The sequence below is a fragment of the Crocodylus siamensis genome, chromosome 1 (genome assembly GCF_052110815.1).
Source record: "Crocodylus siamensis isolate JL-2025a chromosome 1, ASM5211081v1, whole genome shotgun sequence".
Lineage (NCBI taxonomy): Eukaryota > Metazoa > Chordata > Crocodylia > Crocodylidae > Crocodylus > Crocodylus siamensis.
Genome location: NC_143395.1, coordinates 208,581,529 through 208,607,941, shown reverse-complemented (window position 1 = coordinate 208,607,941; position 26,413 = coordinate 208,581,529). Strand labels below are relative to the sequence as shown.

At 48.1% G+C, this 26,413-nt stretch overlaps 1 protein-coding gene across 1 annotated transcript in view; it reads left to right on the top strand.

Moving 5' to 3' along the window:
• The window catches only part of TTBK1 (tau tubulin kinase 1), a 366,739-nt gene that overhangs the window by 43,101 nt on the left and 297,225 nt on the right, over positions 1-26,413 (top strand). The window contains exon 3 of the mRNA XM_090053924.1: positions 20,062-20,220. Coding sequence (XP_089910050.1) covers positions 20,113-20,220 — 108 coding nt within the window. The 5' untranslated portion in view covers positions 20,062-20,112. The remainder of the gene's footprint in view (positions 1-20,061; positions 20,221-26,413) is intronic.

Sequence of the window (26,413 nt, the reverse complement as noted above, 5' to 3'; positions counted from 1 at the left end):
GGGCAGCAGCCAGTTGGCTGAAGCATCCTCCCAGCCTGGATTGATGCAGCAGGAGCATGAGGAAGAGCAGTTGGTGGAGGCAAGGGGAGCTGAGGAGCAGCTGTACCAGGAGCAGTCCTGCCAGAGGCTTGAGCATGGTGTGGGCTGCTCTGGGCTGGGCTTGGCCCCATGCAGAGGACTGCAGGGGCAGCTGCAGGCTGGATCCAATTAATTGTTGGATGCTGGGCTGTATTTTGCCCACCCCTATTCTTGATCCTATTAGATCTTTCAGCAGCCTCTGATACAGTTGACTTTGAGATGTTGATAACACAAGGATAACAGCCCAAAAGATGACAAGAAGCAAGGGGGGTAAGAGTGCTCAGAAACCCCCTTGGCTCAGCAAGGGCATTCAGCAATGCCTGAGGACTAAAAGGGGGGCGTACAACCAGTGGAAAGGAGGAGCTATCACCAAGGAGGCCCGTGGGTGTAGGAGGGCTGTTAGGAGGGCCAAGGTAGAGATGGAACTTAGGCTAGTATCCAGGATTAAGGACAACAAAAAGTCCTTTTTCAAGTACATTGGGAGCAAGAAGAGGGCACCAGGCAATGTAGGGACTGTGCAAGATGCAAATGCCAGACAAGAAAGGTGATATTTTTAACAGTTTCTTTGCCTCTGTTTTCTTGAACAGGGACCAGGACATCCCACCTACCAGAGGTAGGGACAGTCTCAGGGATAGCTCTGTCAGGCCCTCAGTCAGTGCAGATGTAGTTAGGGATCTTCTGGAAGGGCTAGACATTTTTAAATCTGCAGGTCCAGATGCCCTCCACCCAAGGGCATTGAGGGAGCTGGCAGGGGTCATCGGGGAGCCCTTTGCCTGGCTGAATGAGCATTTGTGCTCATCTGGCCAGGTGCCAGGGGATTGGAAACTGGCTAATGTGGTCCTAATTTTCAAGAAAGGGAGGAAGGAGGACCCAAATAACTATAGGTCTGTAAGCCTCACCTTGGTGCTCGGGAAGATCTTGGAGAGAATCATCAAGAAGCACATCTGTGGGGGACCAGCAGGGGAGATCATGCTCAGGGGCAATCAGCATGGGTTCATTAAAGGCAGGTCCTGCCTGATCAACCTGATTGCCTTTTATGACTAGGTAACTAAATCCTTGGATGATGGTGTTGCCATGAACGTAATCTTTCTAGACTTTAAGAAGGCCATTGACACTGTTTCTCACCCCATCCTCATCAATAAAGCAACTGTGGCATTGATGCCTACACAGTTGGATGGGTAAAAAATTAGCTGATGGGGCACACCCAGAGAGTAGTGGTGGACGGGGTGTACTCAACCTGGCGAGAGGCGAGTAGTGGGGTACTCCAGGGCTTGGTCTTTGGGCCCAGACTGTTTAACATCTTCATTAGCAATTTGAATGAGGGGGTGGAAAGCATGCTGTCCAAGTTTGTTGGTGACACTAAGATGTGGGGCGAGGTGGACACACTTGAAGGGAGAGAGAAAGGCTGCAAATAGATTTAGACAGACTACAAAAGTGGGCAGATGAGAATAGGATGGGGTTCAACATAAATAAATGCAGGGTGCTGCACCTTGGGAGAAGGAATCCACAGCATACATACAGGCTGGGGAGTTCCGCTCTTGAAAGCACAGAGGCAGAACGAGATCTTGGAGTTATTATTGACTCCAAGATGAACATGAGCTGCCAATGCCAGACCGCAGCCAGCAAAGCCAGCCATACCTTGTCATACATCCAAAGATGCATCTCAAGCCAGTCCAGAGAGGTGATACTCCCCCTCTATGCAATTTTGGTCAGGCCGCAGTTGGAGTATGGTGTCCAGTACTGGGCGCCGCACTTCGAGAGAGATGTGACAAGCCTGGAGAGGGTTCAGAGGAGGGCCACCCACTTGGTGAGAGGGCAGCAGGACAGGCTCTATGAGGAGAGACTGAGGGACCTGAACCTGTTCAGCCTCAGCGAGAGGAGGCTGAGGGGGGACCTGGTGAGCTGCCTACAACTTATCAGGGGAGATCAACAGTAAATAGGTAGAGCCCTTTTCTCCCCACCACCACCTGGGGTGATGAGGAACAATGGTAATAAGCTGATGGAGAATAGGTTTAGGTTAGAGATCAGAAGGCAATATTTTACAGTTAGGGTGGCCAAAATCTGGAACCAGCTTCCCAGGGAAGTGGTCCTCGCCCCTACCTTGGGCAAATTCAAGAGGAGGTTGGACGATCACCTGTCTGGGGTCTTGTGAGCCCAGCATTCATTCCTGGGGGTAGGGGGTCAGGCTAGATGATCTGTTCAGGTCCCTCCTGACCCTGGCTACTAGGAAACTATGAAAAATCTGTGATCTGATGTCAGCCTGTTCTTAACAGGTTCCACATTGTGGCACTGTTCTTAACAGGTTCCACACTTTCCTAGCAGGGAAGTCCTAGAGCAGGGCTAGGCAACCCTGGTAAGGGTGCCAGAGCATGGCACACAAGCATTTTGCTTGGCACATGCACCTTGGGCAGATGGTGAGGAAGGGGCAGAGGATGTGCTGCCACAACAAGGACTGAGCCCCTTGTGGCTCCCCTGCTGTCTGCCTTGGCACATCAACATCTTACAAGTCAAAGGTGCTGATATTTTTAGCACTCTGCCCAAAAATGTTGCTGACCCCTGTGTGATGATGTGCAAGTGTTTGTCCTTTGCTTGAGACCTTTCCTGTGGGGTCTTCCAAGGTTCTGTCTTGCCATCCCTCCTGTTTAATGTAGATCCTAGGCCACGTGATGAGATCCCTACTGACTCTCCTTCCCCCGTCATTCCTGACGGGCAATTTGCTAGTTAAAGTATATGAATCTGAGGACACTGAGTGTCAGTCAGTATGGTTGTGTGGCTCTTATTAAATGAAGGAGTTAATTGCTTTTGATAAGATGACAAGTTTGGGTGATTTAAAGTACCATTTTTGTCATATAATTAGAATTTTTTAAGTCAGGTGGCTTATCAATGGACAGCATTTGATAAAATCCCACATGACCTTCTCATAAATAAATTGGAGAAATGTGGGCTAGACAAAACTTCTACAAAGTGGTAGACAACTTGTTTAATAGCTGCAAGCAAAGGATAATTATAAATGGATCAATATCAGAATGACAGGAGGTTTCAAGTGGAGTCCCATTGGTGTCTGTCCGGGATCCAGTGTTATTCAATGTGTTTATTAATGATTTGGATACTGGAAATGAGAGCTTTCTGAGCAAATCTGCAGATGAGACCAAAACCAGGAAGGGCTGTAAATGCAGTGGATAACAGAAGTAGAATTCAGAAAGATCTTGTCGACAGAGACGACCCAAGCAGGGTGTGGGGCCCAGGGCACATCAGCCTGTGTGGGGCTTCACCCCTGGATATGAGGATGCTGGCAGCAGATTCGGCACTGGGGTGGGTGGGGTGCTGAGCAGCTGGATGTGAAGCCGGCAGCAGTGCAGAGTCGCTGCTCCACCCAGCTCTGTGGGGCCCCCCTAGGGATGGGTAGCCTGCTTGGTGAACTGGAAAGTGGGGCTAGAACCAAAAGAATGAAGTCCAGTGCAGACATACAAGATCCTACAGGTCCAGAGGGGATCCAGAAGTGGGAGACAAATATGATAAAGGTGTTGGAACAAAGGCTATATGAAGAGAGGCTGAGAGAACTAAGCATGGTTAGCTTTCAGAAAACATGATTAAGAAGGGGTATATTTGAGCAGTTTTCAACTATTTGAAGGGCTGTCATGAAGAAAAGGGAAAACAGCTTTTCTCCCTTGGTGTGGAGCGAAGCATTACATATCAATGGCTTGAAATTGCAGTCAAGTAGGCTTAGATTGGATATCAGGAAAAACTTCTTTCTAGTGACAGAAAAATGGGAAATGCAACAGGAGACCAGCCTGGTTAGACAGCAATCTCCTCAATGAGTTGAAACACAAAAAGGAATCATATACAAAGTAGAAACTTGATCATAGTAATAGGGAAAAATATAAGAGTACTACGTGGACATGCAGGGAGAAAATGAGGGAGGCCAAGGCACAATTGAAGATGCACCTAGCTAGGGACATAAAAGGCAATAAAAAGGGATTCTACAAGAATGTCAAAAGAGAAAGCTCAGAGAATCCATAGGCCACTGACAAGAAAGTAAAGGCAATCTAGTTATGGATGATGTAGAAGATGCTGAGGTATTTAAATTTTTTTTTTTTAATTTTAATTTTCACAAATAGGGGAAGCTACCAGAGGATGAGTGCACTTGGCATTAAAGATAGGGAAGGAGACAAACAGTTTAGAGCAGGAGTTTTCAACCTTTTTTGACAATTGTATCCCGAGGTGGCCGGATGCAAAGCAGCGTACCCTTGGCCACTGAGCTGGGAGGGCAGGGGGGCATGGCATGTGGCCGGACATTGAGCAGGGGTGGGGTGGGGCTAGATGCAGAGTGGCAGCCGCACATGCTCCCTATCCCTGGTTGACAAGCCCTGGTCTAGAGTAATGGGAAAACAGGTTGGAATTACTGAGAGAAGCTAGATACTTTCAAGTTGCCAGGGCTGGTTGGGATACCCCCTAGGGTACTGAAGGGATTGGCTGAGGTAATTTGGAGAATTCATGGCAGTCAGGTGAGGTTCTAGATGACTGGAAAAGGGCAAATAGAAGGCTCATATACATGTGTAGCAAGGCTGCTCCAATACACTGTAACTATAGTGCACTGGAACAGACTCAATTTAATCAAGTCTGCTGGAGTGTGATAATTACCGCGCTCCAGCAGATTCCAGCGTCATGCATATCAGTGTCCTTGCACTGAAAAATGGCGGTAGGGGTGCTTTAATTAAAGCTTATTCAAGCTTTAGTTAAAGTTCTCCCACTGCCTTTTTTCAGCATGGGGATGCTGATACATGTGACGCTCTGGGTACTTTAAGTAGCACAACTTTCAGAGCTGCACTAATTAAAGCACCTCCCCCTCCCCCGGAGCATGCCTATAAATGTCCACTGTGCCCATTTTGAATAAACAAAAGAAGGAGGATTTGGGGAACTATAGATCAGTCAGCCTAACCTCAATACTTGGAAAGGTCATGGAGCAAGTCCTCAAGGAATTCACTGTGAAGCACCAAGAGGAGAACAAGGTGATCAGGAACAGTCAACATGGATTCATCAAGACCAATTCATGGCTGACCAAGCTGATTTTCTTTCATGAGAAAGTGAAAGGCTCTGTGGATGGGGGAGAGCAGTGGATGATGATGTAACTTGGATGTTATGTAGCTTTTGGCTTTTGGCACAAATACAGACTACATGTAAGTACTGTATGGTGGATACTAGGCCTGCGTGAATAGGGAAGTATTTGATTCGGATTTGGCTGATTTGAAGGACAGTGATTTGATTCAGAGATTTAGACCACTGTCTTGAATTGATTCGGCCGAATCAGCTTTGGAAGAGTCAGCGCTGATTTCGGTGATTCATATTGGCTGGAGAGAGCCAGGCACAGCTGGGTGGCTACAGGTTTTCCCGCAGCTCCTCTGGCTGTGCCTGCCTCTTCCCAGGTTGGGGGAGCCGTGGAAGAAGACCTCATGGCTGCCCTGCCTGGCCCCATCCCCCGTCTGGCCCCATCCTCCCAGCACTCACCAGCTGTAGCAGGGACTGTGGGGGCTGTGGGGCCTTCTGGCAGAGTCCTCCACCATGCAGCCCCTGCTTCCTGATCATCCCCACCCCTGATGGCCCCCCACCCAGCCCCAGCAGTCCAGAAATCAATGGCCCCCCCCAACCCTGGACTCATCGGCAGTAGTGGCTGTGCCCTGGGGCTACGTGGCAGAGCCACCCTGCACACCCCCCGCTCCCCAATTTCCCCACCCCTGATGGCTGCCCTGCTTAGTGATAGTATCCCGGCAATTTAAAAAAAAAAAAAAGCTCCAAACTCACTGGATGAAGGAGCAGTGATTGGGACCTCTAGGCACTCATGGCAGAGCACTCCCATGCAGTGGGGGGCAGTGGGGATCATCCCCCCACTTGGCACCCATGCGGCAGTTGTTGCATCATGCAGGTGCAGTGTGGCTTGGCAGGGTGCCGCACACTGTCTGGGAGCTGGGGCTGCTGGGGCAGAGCACTACTGGGCTGCACCTGTGCCCAAAGGCCCCAATCACTGCTGCCAGAGCCAGTGAGTACGGGGCTTTTTTTTAAAGTACCGGGAGGCTGGGGCCATGCAGAGGATGGGGCAGCCATGAGGGCTTCTCCCATGGCTCCTCTGGTGCATCACTTTGCACTTGTCAGTGTTGAATCCCATCCTGTTCTCATCCGCCCACCCTTGTAACCTGTCTAGGTCTGACTGTAGCCCACTGCTCCCTTCTAGCGTGCCCACATCCCCTGCACATCTTAGTGTCATCAGCAAATTTGAACAGGGTGCTTTTTACTCCCTCGTCCAAGTCACTGATGAAAATGTTGAACAGTGCGGGCCCGAGGACGGAGCCCTGCGGAACCCCACTGCCCACATCCCTCCAGGCTGAAAATGACCCATCCACCACCACTCTCTGGGTGCGGCCCTCCAGCCAGTTGGCAATCCAATTGACTGTGTGGGTGTCAACACCACAGTCCCCCAGTTTCTTAATGAGAGCGGGGTGATAGACAGTGTTGAAGGCCTTCCGAAAGTCCAGGAAGACTATGTCCACTGCTACCCCTGCGTCTAGTGATTTGGTGATCTGATCGTAAAAGGCCACCAGGTTGGTCTGACAGGACCTGCCACTGATGAACCCATGTTGGTTGCCCCTAAGCATGGAATCCCCTGCTGGCCCCTCATGGATGTGTGCCAGCATAATTTTTTCGAACAGCTTGCCTAGGATTGAAGTAAGACTAACTGGTCTATAGTTTCCCGGGTCCTCCTTCTTCCCCTTTTTGAAGATGGGAACCAAATTGGCCCTCTTCCTGCAATGACCTCAGCCAATTCCTTTAGTACTCTAGGGTGGATATTGTCCAGACCGGCTGACTTGAATACGTCCAGTCCCTCCAGAAGCTCCCTAACTAGTTCCTCACTAACCCTTGGCCCAGGTGTGCCTCCCCTGGGGCCTGAGGGGGGCCCAGCGGGGGGTGGCTGTTCCGGTCCCTGCTTAGGAAATGGAGGCAAAGAAATCGTTAAATATGTTGGTTTTATCTGGTGTGACGACTAAATTTCCTAACATGTCCTGCAGGGGCCCCACATTACCTGGAACCTTCTTTGTACCCCCTATGTATTTAAAGAAGGACTTATTGTCCTTAATCTGGGAAGCTAGTCCTAGTTCCATCTCTGCCTTGGCCTTCCTGACTGCCCCCCTACATCCCCGAGCAACTGCAGTATTGTCATCTCTGGTGATGTCCCCTCTTTTCCACTGGGTGTATGCCTCCCTTTTAGCTAGGAGACATTCCTGGATGCTTTTGGTGAGCCATGGGGGCTTGTGTGCCCTCCTGCTCCCTTTGACCCTCATTGGGATTACCTCTCTTTGGGCTTGGAAGATCGTCTCCTTGAGGAGCGACCACTCTCCTTGGACACCTGGCTCCCCTCCCCTCTGGGACCTCAGTGCATCCCTGACTATTCTCCTTAGCTCATTGAAGTTTGCCCTCCTGAAATCTAGGGCTGCTGCCTTGCTGCAGGCCTATGTCACCTTGCGCTGGATGGGGAATTCCAGCAGGCGATGATCACTGTCGCCCAGGTGGTCGAGCACCCGCAGCCTGCTCACCAGGTCATCTCCTGTGTCCAGCACCAGGTCCAACAAGGCATCTCCCCTGGTGGGGCTGTGCACCTCCTGGGTTAGATGGAGGTCCTGCATTTGGGATAGGAAGCTACATGAGCGTTCAGACCTGGCTGACTGCTCTTCCCAGCAGATGTCCAGGAAGCTCAGGTCCCCCATGACTACCACATCCTTAGACTTCACTACCTTCGTGAGCTGACCTAAGAATTTTTGGTTGAGCTCTTCCCCTTGGTTGGGAGGTCTGTGGTAGACCCCCACTGTTAAGTCTCTTTCCCCTCGACTGCCCTGTAATCTAACCCAAAGCACTTCAGCGTTCCCTTCCTCTGATTCTTTATTAATTGATGAGGATGTGTATTCCTCCTTAATGTAGAGTGGTATGCCCCCACCTTTCCTCCCTGTCCTGTACAGCCTATAGCCCTTGACATTAACCGCCCAGTCATGTGTAGAGTCCCGCCATGTTTCAGTGATCCCCACTATGTCTGGGTTGGTGTCAGCCAGCAGGAGGGCGAGTTCCTCCTGCTTGTTTCCCATACTATGGGCATTTGTGTAGAGGCATTTGAGGCCTCCTGTGGATGTGTGCACTGGCCCCTTACTTTCAGCATTACCCTGGCCTGTTGCTTACATGTGTATATGTTCCGCTTGTCAGTCTAGGCTGGGCTGTACTTGTGGGCATTGCTTGGTCTGGCAAGTCTCTTTCTTTTGTAGTGCTAGCCAGCGTAGCACTGCTAAGCCTATAAGGATGTTGCAGATTTTTCTTCCCAGTGTGGAGAACCTTGCATTTTTTGGTGTTAAACACCATCAGGTTCTCATCTGCCCATTTGTTGAGCCTGTCCAGGTCAGCCTGGATCACCCGCTTGTCTTCTGATGTGGATGCTGTACCCCAAAGTTTGGTGTCATCAGCAGACTTGGCCAGTCCGCTTCTGACTCCATTGTCCACATCATTAATGAAGATGTTGAACAATATGGGTCCAAGGACAGAGCCTTGGGGGACCCCACTGGTCACAGGGCACCATGATGAGTGACTTCCATCAATTACTACCCTCTGGGTCTAACCACGGAGCCAATTCCCCAGCCAGCGGATCGTGGTGGACCCAAGGCCACAATTGGCCAGTTTCACCAAGAGGTGATCATGGGATACCAGACTGAAGGCTTTTTTGAAGTCAAGATATATGACATCAATCTCTTCTCCCTTGTCCAGGTGATAGGTGCTTTGAATTGATTCAGAGCTTTTAATTGAGTTCCTGATTCAATTCGGATTTGGAGATTCGGGCCGAATCTTCTCTGAATTGATCAGCTACTGAAGCTTCGCAGAGCCCTACATAACTGGATACATAACTGGTTGGTTCTTCCTGCTCAAGCAGTGCTTAACAATGGCTCAAATGTATAGTTGGGAGGATATATCAAGTGGGATTCCCCAGGGGTTTGTTCTGAATCTGGTATTGCTTAATACAGGGGTGGGCAAAATGCGGCCTGTGGGCCAGATGCAGCCCACCAGGCCATTCTATCTGGGGTAGTGTGGGTGTGTACATGGGATTTATCTGGCCCCTAAAAATGTAGTAAGTTAATATTTAGCTGCCCCTGGCTGCCTGTCATGTGGCCCTTGATGGCTTGCTAACACTCAGTAAGTGGCCTTCCACCTGAATTAATTGCCCATCCCTGGCTTAATACCTTCATTAATGATTTGGATGATAGCATCAAGTGCATGCTTAGCAAATTTGCAGACAACACCAAGTTGGGTGAAGTTGCAGACCCACCAGTGGTAGGCCTAGAATCCAGAATGATCCAAATAGTCTTGAGAAATCCACAATCAATCAGATGAGATTCAACAAGGACAAGTGCAAAGTACTGTGCTTGGGATGGAATAATTGTATGCGCAAATGCACGCTCCTGTTGGGGCAAACAGGCATGGGGCAAGGCTGCAGTGTGACCCGGACCCAGGTGCTGTCCCAGCTAAGCAGAGATGGGGGGCAATGTGGCGTGTGTGGGGGAGTGGCGGGGGTAGTGTGGGTGTGTGTATGGGATTTATCGGTCGGTTTGTGTGTATGGAGCTTGTGGAGGGGGCTTGAGGGGGGCTGCCGCACACCTGCTTCGCCCCACAGCCTGGCTGCAGGCACAGGCCTGCGGCGGTGCAGCGCTGCCTCATTTGGGGTCTGTACGTGTGTAATGGACCTGACCCGGTCCGGCCCACCCCACTAACACATGGCTTTGGACAGGAGCCATCAGTGGTGGCAGGAACTGTCTTGGTCCTGTCCAAAGCCATGGATTAATAGGGTGAGCCGAGTTGGGTTGGGTCTGTTGTGCATGTACAGATCCCAGGTAAGGCAGCTGTGCACTGTTGCGGGGCTGTACCTGCAGCCGGGCCATGGCCCAGTTGGCTGCTGTTGCCAGCACCACAGGGGGCAGGTGGGGGAGGGAGGCATGTGATAGTCCCTCCACAAACCCACCTGCAGGCCCTACCAACCCCACACACCCTCCACACAACCACCCAAGAACCCCCCATACCTCTTCCCACCCAGCTCCTGCAAACCCTACAGCCCCCTCAGATCTCGTACCCTGTGTGCCCGCCCAACTGCTAGATGGGATGGGAGCTTCTGGCAGGGGCAGCTGTCCCCACATCATAGTTAGGGGGAGCTCTGATTTATTTTGAGGAAGAAAAAACCAAAAGCAAACACCAAAGCATATAGATATTTAGAACTGGATGATAGAGGCACTGGTAGGCTTCCCAATCACTTTAAATTTTTAAATACATCAATAAAACATTACCCAACTGATCTCTCTTTCTCTCTCTCTCTCGTGACATTTTGTTTTATCCATGGAAGAACATGGATTTGGGGGTATTTTAAAGAGTGAATTTGCGATTTTTTTTTCCCCAGAGAATTTGCAGTTTTTAAACAGCAAACACTAGGATTCCTGCTAGTGAGGCAAGTGGCAGGACCCAGGCAGAGGGGCCTGCCCAGGGCTGGCACTGGGGGCTCAGGTGGAGGGCAAATGAGGTCCATTTGGAACCAAGAGGACCTGCTTTGACAGTTCAAAGTGGACCACCACAATGAGCACATCTTCCAGGAAATAGTTGCTCAGATGGCAGGGCAAGGGCACACATGGCAGCAGTGCCGCACAAAGGCCAACTATGCAGCCACAGCCCTCTGGTAGCTGGTCCAGAAGTGTAGATGGCTCTGCTACAGTGCCCATGCTACAGCCCAGGTGACCGTGTAGTCCCCATCCAGGTCTGGTAGGCATGCAGGCATGGGGCTGCAGGTCCAAGGGGCCAGATGCTGTCATAGGTGGCAACAGGTCACAGCCAGGCAACATCCCCCACTGCCAGACTGCTGCAGTGGGTAGAGGGTTCAGGGTCCACTCTAGGTTGGAGTACTGTGGCAGTCCAGCTGGCACAGGGGGCTGGTGACCCTATATGTCAACTGGTTGGCCCTCAGAAGCTCCTGAAAGCAAGTTGCTCTGAGGTACTCACCAGGGCAGCTTTTTATACTGCTGGGGCCAGCACAGGTCCCAGCCCACAGGTCAGCCTCAACCTTCAGCACCCCCTTGATGCAGATCCAGGAGGAGCTGGGCAGGGTCAGTTTGCCGCAAGTGGCACAACGTGCCCTACACTAAAGTACATGTTCAGGCATATGTTTTGAGGCACACATCCCCAGCACACAAAGGACATTGGGGTTACAGTGGACCCTAAGCTGAGTATGAGCCAGTGTGCTCTTGTTTCAAAAAAAGCCAATGGCATACTAGTTTGTATTAACTGAAAAGTCACTTGTAAATCAAGGGAATTATTTTTCCACTCTATTTGCCACTGGTGTGACCTCGCTTGGAGTACCATATTTAGTTTTGGACCCCACGCTTCAAGAAGGATGTGGACAGATTGGGAAGAGTTTGGTGCAGAGCAACAAAAATGAATAGTGGTTTGGGAAGCAAGATTTATCGGGAAGGGTTGAAAGAACTAGAGGTTATTTAGTCCGGCAAAGAGAAGATTGAGGGGGGATTTGGTAACAATTTTCAAATATCTGAAAGGCAATTACAGAGAAGGTGGATATGTACTTTTCTTTGTGGCTAGGAGCAATGGCTTTAATTTGCAGCAGGGGAAATTTAGGTTGAAGATTAGGAGGAACTTTCTGACTATGAGACTGGTCAAGCATTGGAACAAGTTACCTAGAGAAATAATGGAATCTCCATCACTGGAAATTTTCAAGAGTGGGTTGGAGTGACATTTGGCTGGGATGATTTAGTCAGGGATGATCCTACCTTGAGCAGGGGGCTGGACTACTGGGTCTCTTTCAGGGCTCCTTTCCTGAGATTCTATTGTTAGAACATTGAGGCAGGATAGATTGCTTGGAGGTTTTCAAGAAGAAGCTGGACAAGCATGGGTCAGGGACCATCTAGGAGTAGCAATGTCTGGAGCGTGCTGTGAGGAACAACAGTTGGAAGCCTAGAAAAACTCCACACATGTATTGCTCAGAGATCATGAGAAAAGCTCTGTACCTTAGAGCAGGTGAAAATAGGGGAAAGCGATGCTCGGGAGTAGGAGAATGAATTAGGGCTTCACAACCAGCTGTTTAAGATTAACTGAACTGGGTGGGAATAGAATAATAGCAAGGGTTCTCCTCTCAGGTGTGATTCATGGTGTTGTGTTTGTGGAGCAGAGGGGAGCGTATCTGGTTATCCCACTTTTCTTTTGGACTGGGAAGGAAATTTTTCCCTCCTGTTGCTAAATGTGTCCTGTTTTTTCACCTTAAAAGCATTAGGTATTGACTGCATGCTGATACTCATGTTGGACTTAACCCAGAGGTTTCTTGCTAGATGGTTTTGCTCTACCACTCAGTGTCAGACCAATTGCCACATTTGGGATGTAATGAATTTTACCCGATGGCCAGATTGGCAGGGACTGTGTGTGAGTTTTAGCCTTCCTCTGGGGTCAGTGTGGGGGAGGAAGGTGGTCCTTTTTATTGGATCCCTTGAGCCTCATTTAACAACCATTTCCTGCCCTTGCAATGCATGGACACTGACATGCCTTCATTCCCCTGCTCTACCAGTGGTGAGGTAGGGTGTTTTTGATGTCTTTCATCATTGTGTCTGGTAATTGTAAAAGAGGGTTGAGCACTGGCTAGCAGGGACGATGTGTAGGGGGTTCACGCAGGTTCATGTGGACCCCCTGAACGTGGCGGTGCACTGCCTGCAAAAAGGCTGCTGCTGCTGCTGGCGGCAGCTGTGGGTGGTTGCCGCCCCTTGGACTTGGTCAACATCCCCTCCCCCCCGCCAACAGTGCTGGCAGCGGCTGTAGGAGCTCCCCTGCTTACTGCTGCCAGGCTCCTGTAGCCGACTCACTCCTGTCATCACTGTGCCGCCCCAGCTGCTGGGGGCATGTGCTGTTCATGCCGGCTAGTCAGAGAAAAGGAACTAGCTCTTTTTTCCAGCTTGGTTTGGTTACAGTTGCATCAATAAGAATTCTTAACAGCTTGTAAAGTTCAGACCTTCTAAGGGTCATCAGATCTGCCAGTCTCACCATTAATTTTCCAGAAATGGGTTCAATGAGCTGTTAGTGCTGGACTTCTATGGTTATCACCCTTTTTGGTCCCTAAAAAAGGTTTTATTCCAGAGGGGCAGACTCCAGGCCTGCCTATTATCTAAGCAGCATCAGCAAGAACAGAGATAAGGTAATAAAGAAACATTTGAGACCAATACCTTGTTAGCTTTTGAGCTCCTGCATATCGCTGATTATTTTGTAATTGCTGTTTTAGCTCCTGCAGAAGACATGATACATTCCAGGGTTGAAAACAGGAGGTCAATGCCCTACACTTCATTGATCACCAATGTATAGAATCATAGAAAATTAGGGTTAGAAGGGATCTCAGGAGGTCATCTAGTGCAGGCTTGTCCAACGTATGGCCCACAGGCCGCTATGCGGCCCGCCAAGCCATTTTCTGAGGCCCAAGATGCTGCGACAGGAAATGAATGTTTACTTTCATTCCCACCCCTTGTCCCTCCCCCAGCCCCTCAGCAGATTCCTAAAGGCTGCTGAAGGGCTGGGGAAGGGACAAGGTTCCCACATGCACTGCATCAGCTTGATGTTGCCGACACGGTGCGTGTAGGAAGAGGAGTAGCTGCGTGCCACTTGGAATGGGATGAGTCCAGCTGGAGCAGCAGGGGCTCAGATGCACTTTCCCCCTACCTGTGCTGGTCAGTCCCGAGCAGCACAAGACTCTGCCGTCGTTTCTGCTGGCTGGTGCTGACCCAGGCGGGTCTGTCCCATCCGGACCAGCATGCAGCTGAAGCCAGATTCCCACATGCTGCTGGGGACGGGAGGAGCCCAGTTGTGTTGGCACTGGCCAGCAAAAGTGATGGTGGAACCGTGTGCCGCTCGGGACTGACCAGCACAGGTAGGGGGAAAATGCAGCTCAGCCCCTGCTGCTCCAGCCAGGCTTGTCCCATCCCAAGTGGCACACGGCTCTACCATTGCTTCGCTGGCCGGTGAAGACCCTGCCAGATTCCTCCCATCCCCAGCAGCTCATGGGAAGCTGGCTTCAGCCGCATGCTGCTCTGAATGGGATGGACCTAGCTGGGTCGGCACCGGCCAGGAAAAGTGGCAATGTAGCTGACGCTGGCTTCCTACATGCTGCTGGGAATGGGAGGAGCCGGGTGGGGTCTGCACCGGCCAGCAGATTGGTATAGCATGACAAGCCTATGGCTGGGGAGGGGTCAGGCTCCCTAGATCTGAGACCTGATGTAGGCTATGGCACAGAGATTGATTCTGGAACAATGTGCTAATAAACTTGTGTCTGTACCTGCCAGGAACCCAAGTAGCAGATGGCTGATACCTGGTAAGCTCATGTGAGTAAAGATGGCTTATTGCTTTCTGTGTGGCTTTCAAAATGTTTTTATCCTACTAAAATACGCCACACATTGTGAGAGTCATTGCTTCTGTATGAGAGAGCAGAATCATAGCCACTGAACAAAATTCATGCCCCGTGGGAATAATCACAATTCAGCAAGATGGGCACAAAGGAAAAGCCAGAGTTCTAAGTGTGCACCCTAAAAGAGGCCATGAAAGTCAGAAGCACAACCTTAGAACCAGGACAGCTATCTGGTGATGGCAATCCAATAGGCATGATGGAAATCCTCTAGTCTCATGAGATTTAGGAAAGCAAGAGGACATGAAAGCAACATGTAGGCAGAGACAGTGCAGGGCCTTGGAGCCATGTTAATAAGTGAGGACAGCTGTGTTCCCACTCTGGTCAGTGGCTAATTGTGGGTACACCTTCACTAGCTTCAAGCCACTCAAACCTGCTGCCAAAAAATAAGCCCTTCCTACCAACTTACACTTTACCTGCTCTGAACTGGAAATGAGACAGTGAGGGCCCTTCTAGAGTGGTCCAAGGATAGTAGAAGCAAATCACACACAGAGTGAGAGATACTCCCAGAATGTCCTCACCACATTTCTTCTGAAAAACAGGGATATCCTGAGGTTCATTTAATGTTTGTAAAATGCTTGGAGAGCCCCACATAGATGCACTGCATAGAAGTGCAAAATATATTTTGACTTATTTGGTTGGCACCTTGGACTGAGATTTTCAAAGCTGAGTCAAAAGGCCAACTTCCATTAAAATGAATGGGATTTAGGGGGCTCCAAATCTTTTATGACAACTTTGTAACATGCCTATCTATCCCTTCTTGCTAATCTCAGCCATAGTTTGGAAGCTCAGCCAAAGAACATAAAAGCATGAAAAGTTCCATGCTTGGTCAGCCCAATGGTCCATCTAGCTCAGTATCCTGTCCCGACCAGTGGCAGAAGTGGATGCTATAGAGGGAGAGTTTTGAACTGGTTAGACTCATTTCATTGTCGCTTCCTGCAACTTCATTAGTGTCAAAGGTCACATGACATCACTTCCTGATGTGATACCACTTCTTGTGAGGCCTTTGAATATGGCTTGCCGGCCCACTGGGTGATAAAAAGTTCATGATCTGGCCCCACATTCAAAAAGGTTGGACACCCCTGATGTAGTCCCACCCCATGCTCAAAGCAGGACCATTCCCAAGTAGCTCATCTCAGGCAAGGCTACCCAGGTCTTAAAAACCTCCAAGGATGGAGAGTCCAAAACCTCTGTGGGTAACCTGTTCCAGAGGTTTACTACTCTCCTAATGAGAGAGTTTTTCCTAATATCGTTGTTTCCTTTTCCAATACTCATAGCATGCTTTTCCTGTGTTGTTCTTGGAACAGTGGACAACTGTGAGATTTATTTATACAGTCATTGTTTTAATATGAGGTGTTTGTTTGCTTATTTTTAAACTGATACTGGAGAATGTACATCTCTTTGGAAGTACAGAGGAGTGAGGAACACTGAATACCCATAGCTTTTATTAACTGAACTGCATAGCTGTTGGTTGGTTACCATGGAAGGCCCGTAGGGTCCTTCCTTTTATTTCTACTTCACCACAAACCTTTTTATTGTGTTATCCTTTTGCCTCTGTCCTCTTAGTTCTCTGCAGCTTTATCTAGGGTACCTGGCTACTTTTCAGTGCATTTCAGATGGAAGCATGTGAAGGAAAGGGCGTAGGCATGCTTCAGTTTTCAATACGCTTCTTTTCCTCTCATTCAAGTTGTAAGGGGACTGCATTCCAGAAATCAATTCAACTTGCTGAAGTTTCTCATTCCACTCCTGATACCCACCCAGGTTTGTGCTTTCTGTCTCTCCTGTTGTAGAACCTATACTTTTTCATGAGGTTTTAAAAATACTACTGTGCTCTTATATTAAGATCCTTCTTTTTTTGTGGGGGGGATTAGTAAAGAGGAAAGGATCCAGCCTTCTAAATAATCATTGCTTATTTTAATGTTATAGGCTTCCAGAAGTGAGGATGTGCCTTGAAATAAAGTGGGATTTTGCAGTTCTGCAACAGTGAGCTTAACACAGTTTCCAGGACCTTTAGTAATATGGTGAGAGACAGACTTCTGTAGCTTTATTTTGCTATTTGAAGACAATCTGAACAACATTTCAAACTGATGTTTCTGTTATTTCTTTTTTTTTTTTTTTTGGCTGTGTTTGAGCAAATGCTGCTGCAGTGAATCTGAAATGAGTGATACTAATATAGTACCGAGGTCTTTTATACATCACAGATTTCACTGTGGAAAACTGCGTATTTAATACTTTTATTTTAACAGTACTGAGATCCCATAAAATTGTTTAAGCTGTTGTGTGGGAAAAATGATCTAAAAATGTTTCTTAGGCTTATTTTGTAACTATCCAGCATATACGACCAGGCTGTTCATACAACGCTTCTCAGTTGGTTCTGTATTAGGTGGTCTCTAATTTGGCTGGTGGTATCAAAGACCTGCCAGTTATTTACTGAAGAGGAACTATATATAATACCCTCTAGCATTCTCACATACAGAAAAGCTGTACCACACCAGATTAGACTCTATACTAAAAATTGTTTTCATCTAGGCTTTCTAGCTGAGCTTCTTTCCTGCTGTTTATCCCAGTCTCATTGTTTCAGCCTTACTTCTCTACTGGGCATGGATTTCTAAGTCAGTTTAGAGTCCACTGCTGCTGGTTTATAGCAATTTTCTTTTACACTATATATTTATATATAAAAACAGGGAGACAATCCTGCATTTACATGCTGTTACGTAATGCTGGGTGGACATAATAGAAAAGGAATGGCTAAACAGGACTATATATCATGGCCCAGAATATTTAGGAAAGCAAGAGAAGTACTTCAACTTGATTGCACACATCTAAAAGGAGGCTGAGGCCAAGCCCATCAAAGCAGTCAGATCTAAAGTTTCTTTGATGCATGCTGGAGGAAGCATGGGTAGGATGGAGCTGGTTAGATTTTACCATTCTTCATGTTAGAGTTGTGCAAGCAGTAGGGTTTGACCTTCACTCTTGTTTTTCTGTTTCATCAGATATCCATTCATTCTGCTTTCATGATTATGTTTGTGTAATGCTATAAATATACATGACCCTTTAGACATACAGTTTTCAGATGCTGTTTGTTTAGGTGTCTAATCCTACCCCCAAAGCAGTAATAGCACTTTATGGACCAGATTCTTTGGTATACTCTGGCTTTTTTGCATTGCTCCAGTGATAAAAATCAACCTTTAATTTGGTAGGGGCAGATCGAGGCTTGCAGTTTAAATTGGTTTTACAGTCATATGTGGCAGAAGGCTGGGGCTAATGGGGCTTAGCACCCCCAAACATGGGGCGCTGGTGGCAGCGTAGAAGGCCAAAGGGCAGCCCAGGTTCAGGCTTCAGGCGGGAGGGAGGGAGGGGTGTGCGCAGACACTCAGCCGCAGCCTGCAGCAGCCTGGTGGTGTCTGGAGCCACAACCCATCACGGCAGCTAAGTCTGTCATGGGGAAGTGGCATGGAGGTGCAGATTGAGACCTCCGTGGTGAGGGAGGGAGGGAGTGGGGTTGGAGTGAATGGCATGTGCCCCCTGGGCCGCTGATGGGACATGCACAGTGGAGGGAGCCCCCCATGCCCCTGGACACAATACCTGGGCTCCAAGCATCCCACCCCATTCACCCCAGCCCCTGCCTCTGCCCCAGTCCCTCCACACCCCTCCCCCATGACAGACTTACCTGAAGCAAGGCCTGCCCGGCCTGGCCCCGCCCCTAGCCCCCTCCCACCTGGAAGCCCTGTGCTTAGCAGAGTCTTTTGGCCTGTGCCCCTTGGGCTGTTTGTGCCTCCCTGCATCCCAGAGGGAAACTCGGATAAGAAATGTGTGTGTGTGTGTGTGTGTGTGTATGTATGTATGTGTATGGGGGTGGCGGGGGGCACATGGGTGATTGCCCCAGTCCTCAGGTCCAGGCCAGCTTCTGCTGAGTCCTTCAGTGTGGCCATGCATCTGGGAACCCTATGGTGCGGGAGCAGCCAGCAGGAAAGCAGGCAAATGGCAGCTGCAGGTTTGGGGTAGTGGGAGCGAGTGCAGGGCTTGTGCTGGTGTGCCGGGGCCAGTGCTGGTGGGGCCCAGACGGCATGGCAGGAGTACGGGGTCCAGCATCAGCTGTGCTGGAGAGGTAGCAGGTCTCCCGTGCTCCTGCCGCCCTGCTCTGGGCCCCTGTGGTGCTGGCCCCAGGACACCAGCATGTGCCCTGTTCTACTGCCCAGCTGTTGCTGCACTCCTGTGTGCCCTCCCACTGCTGCTTCCCCTCGCCTGTAGCTGCCATTCCCTGCTTTCCTGCCCACTGCTCCAGGTACTGGGGCCAGGAACGTGTGTGTGTGTGTGTTCATAGGGTGAGTCCCACATGCATCCCCTACCATACACATGCACCCACACTCCCTTGCATTTCTACATGCAGACAGCCACACCCCACATATCCACACACATGCCCACATGCTCCCACACCCAGACTCCCATACCTATCTCCCCTCACAAACCCCTCCAAACACATTCCTCCAGACACCCACAGCCCCTGACAAGCCTACAGCCCCCCACAATATGTAAGAGTAAGACTTCATTTAATCTCTTATATACACTCACCTCCATGTGCACTATACAAATGCATGTAAATCAGGACAAAAACATTTTTTGAAATCAAATTAATGAGTGTTGTAGATGTTCACTTTTTAGAATATAATTTGGTATTTTTCTGGTTCCAAGGTGGCAAAACCCCTTTCTGAAAAGTGTACTTGTGGGGGCAAGGGGAGGGACTTCTGGTGGCAAAGGTCAGGAGTTACAAGCACTATACCACTAGTAATCTGGAAAAAATGGCTTGAAAACATTCCTTTGTTCATGCAATTTTATTCCCCCTGGTATTTTGTCCAGACTAGTTTTGAAAGTTCAAAATAGTTTCAAGCTATCGTTACTTTTAAAATTCACTCCTTTTGGTTAGTTTTCTTCCACTAATCTCTGCTCTTAAGCCAGACCATTAAAGAGAGGAAGAGAGAGAAGCAAACAAAACATCTAAAAAGTAGTTAAGAGATATACAAACACCTTTGTATTTTGTGTGATAGATGGGGTCAGTTGAAGCTGAATCAGCTATTCTGTTAAAGCAAGATCTTTTCGCCTGGTACGGTTATGACTCTTGCATTATTGTTGTCCCCATGATATTCAGGCTGTCTGCAAGAATTTGGCATTGGTCCATCTTTGAGTTGCTGGCTGTTAGACCAAAGAGCACTGAGATTCTGCATGGTATAGCCATTAATTTATCATCCCTTACTTTGTGTTACTGACTCAGGCATGGTTGCTTCTGTCAGGTTTGTGCATGGAGGAAGCTTAGGGTTTTGTGTAAAGTGGGCTATCATGACTCTGAGGTGAATTGCCTTGTTTTGAAAGATGCTGCTTCTAGTTGATTCTGAACAAGACTGTTGAGATGTAGTTTCACTAGTATGATCCACTTGCAATGACCTGCACTAATTCTTTCCTTTTTTCCTATTTTTCCCCAGATAAATGGCTCATTTAAATTGGGAGCTACTAAAATACTTTCTGGTTGGCAAATGCAGTGCCTAGCAGCAGCCGTTAAGGACGAACCAAACATGAGTGGGGGAGGGGAACAGGTCGACATTCTGCCGGCCAACTATGTGGTCAAGGACCGCTGGAAAGTGGTGAGTAGTTCTGACTGAATTTTTCAGGTGGATCTCCTTCTTCTCTGTCCCTGTAGAACAGGGATGAGCAATTATTTCTGGTGGAGGGTTGCTTAACGAGGTTTGGTGAGCTTCCAAGGGCCACATGGATAGCCCTGCCCCTTGACATTTCCCCCATCCCTGGTTGCCATCTTGGAACCAGACATTCCACCTCCTAACTCCTGACCTTTGCCACCAGAAGTCCCTCCCCTTGCCCCCTGGAAATACTCCCGGGGGGGGAGGGGGTTACTATCTTAGAACCAGAAAAAAACCAAATCACACTAAAAGTCAAACACCTACTATAACATATTTTAATTTTATTACAAAAAATATTTTTGTCATGATTTGTGTTTGCATAGTGTATATAGAGGTGATTGCGTAATAACTCAAAATAAATTCTTAGTCTTGTATATGGTGTGAGAGGGTGTGTGTATGATGGGGTGTTGGGGGTGTTTATGTGTGTGTGTGGTAGGTGGTGTGTGTGGGGTGTGGCGGGCCAGTAGGGGGTACTCCTGCATTGAGCAACCCACCTCACAGCACCTGAGCACCTTCCAGGCTCCGAGTGCCTCTCTGGGGGCACCTCACGTCTGGCTGACCCACTTCCTGGAGCGCACCCGGTGCCTGGGGGTAGTACTGCCACCACCCAGGGATGGGCTTGATTCTGGCTCTGCGCTCCCTGGGAAACGCAGGCCTATTAGCCCTTGAAGGTACCTGACTCAATTCAAGAACTTGGGATGCTTCCCTCAGTAGGAAGCACAAGTAGTGGTCTCCCTTAGTCAGCCTAACCAAGGGGACCCCAAGGCATAATCTAGACCCATTCCCAGTAAGTCTTCCATGCTAGGTACAAAGGAGAACTTTATTGGTTACAAGGGGTAGGGTTGGACTAGGGTACAGAGTTGAGTAGCATCAGAGAAATCCCATAGAGGAAACAGGGTAGTTGGAGTAGCCTTTGGTCATCCATCTGAGAAACTGCAAGCTATATATCGAGTTAGATCTCAGGTAGCTTACTCATGAGTATCATCCAGAGGCAGGTGGAAATTCCCTCTGGAGGCAGGCAGTTCCTTGATCATGAGTTTTGAGAGAGAGAACAAGTTTCAGATGGTCCAGCTCCTCTCTCTGAGTTTTCCTCATGGCTGCTGCCTCTTCCTCCTGGGCAGTTCTTAACTTGTATATCCCTTATGACCTCATTTACATGATCCAATGGAGGCCAGGACCTGTTGGCTGTCAGCCAACCAATTTGAAATGTATCACTAGTTGCTGGGCAGACTGGCAGTCTCTAGCTCACCAGGGAGCCCAAGCCCCTCACCCAGGTATGTGATGCCAGTCACGTAGGCAGAGGGAGCCGGTTTCCCCCTTCCCTCAGGAACGTATCCAACTCAGGTTACCTAAAGAGATAGGGTAATGTGTGTACCCTCTGCAGGGCCCATACTAACCAAATTGTCACAGAGCAGAGTTTTTGGGGAGAAACAGAGGTCGCCTTCTGCCACATGGGGGGCATATGGTATGTTGGGAGTGTGTACATGTGGGGAGTTCTGGGGGCAGGGTGTGGGTATGTGGTGTTTGTGGGGTGTGAGGGAGAGTGGGTGTGTATGGGGACCCCCTCACATTCCTCCCATGGTGCAGCAGCAGGCAAGGGTGCTTGTGCCTGGCAGTGCATGGCTCTGGCCAGTGCTGCTCATCATAGCGAGGGGCTCAGCCCCCACACTCGCACAGCACGGGAAGGAAGCATCATGTGCTTGTGCTGGCAACCTTTCCCATACCCTACTGTGGGAAGGCAGTTGGCTCCAATGTGTGGAGCTTCCCTCCCATGCCATATGAGTATGGGGCTGTGCATGTGTGGTGGGGACTACCAGTGATAGAGACGGACCAGCAGGGGCTATGCCCCATGGTGCAATGTGCAGTGCTGGCTGGAGCCATGTGCTGCTGGGCACCAGTGCCAGTGCAAGCTTTTGGGTATCACAGTACCCTTCCCTGACCTACAGCTGGCCCAGTGTAAGATGCCACCTGCAAGAATTTTAGCCATGTAAGTAGCATTTTTGGCAGTTAACTCAGATGGTGATTGTATTTCCTCTCTGCAGCATGGACACACAATGGTATGTGCTTAGACTATGCTCAGTAAGCTATGCACTGGCTGGGCATGCATGTAGCTGCTTATGCACAACCATTCTGGACACATACCTGTGTCCAAATTATGAAAATGTAGCTGACATTAATGGATTTTCAGGGATTTGAACAAAGTGGAATAGAATCACACTTAGGCTCCTAAGCCCAGTACGATGCCCAGTAGGTGGGATAAATCTAAGCATTGGGTTCTAGTCGCCTTCCCTCAGTGGGGGCCTGCCCCTACACCTCTGACTTTTTAGCACAATGCCCTAGCCACCATGGCACAGGTTAGTCATTATCCTCCAGACCTCTGTTTAACCATTCTTTTGAAGCTGGCTCCATGGGCAGTCAAGAGAAGGGAATATGTGTAGCAAGGGGAAAGTAAGTAAGCTGGAGGGTGTGTGGCTCAAAGAGATGATTGCTGCCTTGACTGAGTATAGCCCTTGTGTTCTAGTCAGGACTGTTGCTCAAGGTAGGACAGATAAGTCAGTTCGTTCTGTCCATTTTATCCAATGACTTTCAAATGTAAGGTATAGTGGCTCAGCCGCTGAAGGTACAGAGGGCTTGGCATAATGGCTGATATGTTGTCTCCTGGTTAGAGTGCTGTGCTCAGCAGTCAGAGAGACACAGGGTCAGACTTCCTCTGAATTTAGAGAGGCCTGGGCCCCAGGTCCTTGGCTTCCTGGGCATGTGCCCTAAATAATCAGCTCATGGGCTTAAAATATGAAAAGGCTGCTTCTCTGCCTGCATAATTTTTCCAGGAATTATGATCAGGTATGCACACGTATTGTTGCATGCAGACCCAGCCAGTGCATTGCTGAATTGTGCATTCTCAGTCTACAACCACATGCTTACACATCCACAGTGTAAAGCCAGGGCTGAAAACAGCTTCCCCCTGGCCTGGTGCCTCTCATCCCCCTCTGTCGGGGCACCAAAATAACTAGCTGTGCCTCTGTTTTTTGGCGTAATTCTTACAGGGATGGAAAAAGGCATGACCCTGATGAGAGGATGACTGTTTTGCCAAATTTCATGTTCTTGTTTCAAAATACAGAGGTGCTGGAACTTTTTCATGAAATGACTGTAATAATTCTTAGGACAATAACATATTTTCAGAAACAGCAAAATTTTCTAAAATGTTCAGCCATAGGCAAACATCCAGAATAGAAAGTGGTAGTAGTCCTAACTATGTACTATTAGTAGTAGTAGTCCTAACTACTTTTTCTGCCTCTTAGTACATACATTCATAAATTGAATGAATGGAGAAAGTTGCAGTTGCACTGTCAGCAATAATAGTCAATGATCATTACCATAATAACACTTGATTTTTAAAATTCTTCGCTAACACGAGTCCTTTCATCTGTTCTGTGAGATAAGTAAATATTACCTTTCTTTATCATAGAGGAAATGAGAAACAGGGGAGGTATGTGTCTTGCTGAAGGCAATAAAAAGTTGACGAGAATCTCTTATTTCCAGCTCTGAGTTAGGAGTGAGTAGAACTGTAAACAGAAAGTCCAGGATGTCTGAAGAGTCAGCATAATGATCCATACAAAGGGCTAGGGTGGCAAGGAGATTGCAGTGATGAATTTTGACAGCTCTTTGGGAATGTGTGCAGTAGGCATTGCAAGCTCTCTTAAGTTTCATAAATATGCATAGACATATGTATGCAATACTCTGGCACTCGTTTGTTCCTGATGAACATGGCACATGAATGCTCCATGTTTACATGCCTTTGGTTAATCTCTGTACTTTGAGTTAACTGGCTCTAATTATGTAACAGCTGGCTGGGAGTGGGTCACAGGCTTAATCTTGTCCCTTCCACATGTTGTAGAGGGTGCCATGTTACAGTCTGAATGAAGAATTTAACTTAAAAAAGGGAGACTAGCCTTCTGTCCAACACAGCCTTCTTCCTTTTTCTGTCTGGCCTGGAGTGGAATCTCTTGAAGGACAGGGATCATTTTACCTTGTTCTTCTTTTATAGATCAGTGGAGCCCTGATCACTGCTGGAGGCCTTTGCGTGTTGTTGTAATATGGAAAATAAATATAAAACATGTAAATTAAAGAATGCAGTTAGGCATTTTTTTGAGATTTTACTTGCATGATTTTCTAATTTACTTGAAAAAAGGTTGTTACTACCTGTCATCTGCATTGTGTAATCCAGTTTTAAAATATTCCATATAAATTTCAGGATGTTGGTAATTAATAGGGTCTCCAGTTCTTAGTGTCCTGCAGATTCTGCAATGAAGATAATATGGGTAAAAGGTTTCATTATATCTTCATGTCCTCTGGCATACATGTGTGCAAGCGTTAATTTTTTTTGTTGTAAAATCTTGTTTGTTGTAGCTGTATTTATACAGTGAGACCAACATTTCCTGTGTGATGGAAATATTTATTCTTTTTTATGATTTTTTTTTAAGATCAGTGATTCTCAACCAGTGTGCTGGTTTCAGGGATTCTGTGGGGTGCCACACAATGGTAGCATTGTTAGGTGTGCAAACATGATTCACTGATAAACCTAGAGATTTAAAGTAAGGAATCTGTAGTGTCAAAAACATTTCTGGCTGGCTGTAGTTTTTCTAAGTTCTTTGCAACAGAAGAATTGCTCTGTTATTTTTATGTAGTGAAAAATGAGTGAAAACTAAGAGCTGGCATCTTCTGAGGGGGGCTTTGAGTCTATTGAAGAGTGCCTTGAATCTAAAAAAGTTGAGAACTATTGATCTGCTGGAAAGAGGGAATACTTTTAAAATACTGAAGGATGGCAAACTATTCCTGTTGTTGGAAAAAAAAATTGTTTACTTGCTTTATTTTACTGAAAGACTGCATGTTACTGGAGCATGCTGAGAGGTGCTCCAGGCAGCAGAGGCCAGTAGGTTTAAAGACAACATATTACTGAGGCTGGCTGAGAGATGCTTGGGGAAGGGGGGAAAGCCTGATAAAAAAGGCCCTGAGGTGGCAACCTGCTACATTATCTCTTTATTAAAGATTGGTTATGCTGAGTCTAATTCAGAATGTGGGAGTTGGGCAGTCCCAGTGTTACTTCATGTTACAGAACACGTCTAGGATGGTGACTAGTATGTTCATGTGGAGCTAGAATTCAGCTGCTGGAATATTTTAATGTAATCTGTTGTTTCATTTGGCATGTTTCTCTTGTGAAGTCTTATTGAACTTTCTGACTCTCTGACCTGGCATAGTCCCAGCGTTGAACCAAGGGCTAATTTTAGATTTGTTAAATGCTTCCCCTGAGCTTTCTTTTTTTTATGATGGTTGACAGTGTTTTACAAATGAAGATTTTAGTTTGCTTCAGTCAGCCTGGTGACAGTTCAATTTCCAGTGACTCCTAAGTGTTTGAAGTTCAGCTTGCTGCCAGCAACTATTTTTTTTGGAAAGGGGACTGGGCAGGGAGCATCATGTTGTTTTTTGGGGAAGACTGTTTGTATGAATGTGAAAGAATCTGTTTTACAGCTGCCACTCTTGAGTCTTTCTTGGTGATAAACACTTTTAATGAGAAAATTTGCTGGTAATGTGATGGAAAAAAGGCCTGTGACCATTGTAAAACAGAGAGAAGTTGGCCTTGACTTGATTGCATGTGTTGAACAGCGTAGAGCCCCTGCGAATGGAAGTGGGCAGGCTGAGCTTAATTCAGACTTAGTGCATCTACATGTGCATTGTACTCGTATTGCAGAGATGACTGATTAGCTCCGCAGCAGAACATTACTGTCCACATGTATGTCGGTATTAGGGCACAGTAAGTTAACTTTGCTGTAAGATAGTACTGTCAAGAACAGTATTATCTTATGACAGAATAATTACTGTGATCAAATGCTCATGTGGACAGTGACTGCCAGGCACTGCTAGGGGCCAGACCCTTGGCTCCTGTCAGCCCCTCCACTGCTTGATGCTGCCACCTGGAGCCAGGGATGACCCTCAGTACCCTCTGCCAGCCCAGGTCTGCTGCACCCTGGCTCTAATTGCTGTGGTCACAGGTGCATGTGTAGACACTACACCCAGGAGCAGTTAACTCCAGTGCAAACTGCACCAGAGTTTATTGCATCACCTTAATAGCATGTGTAGTACG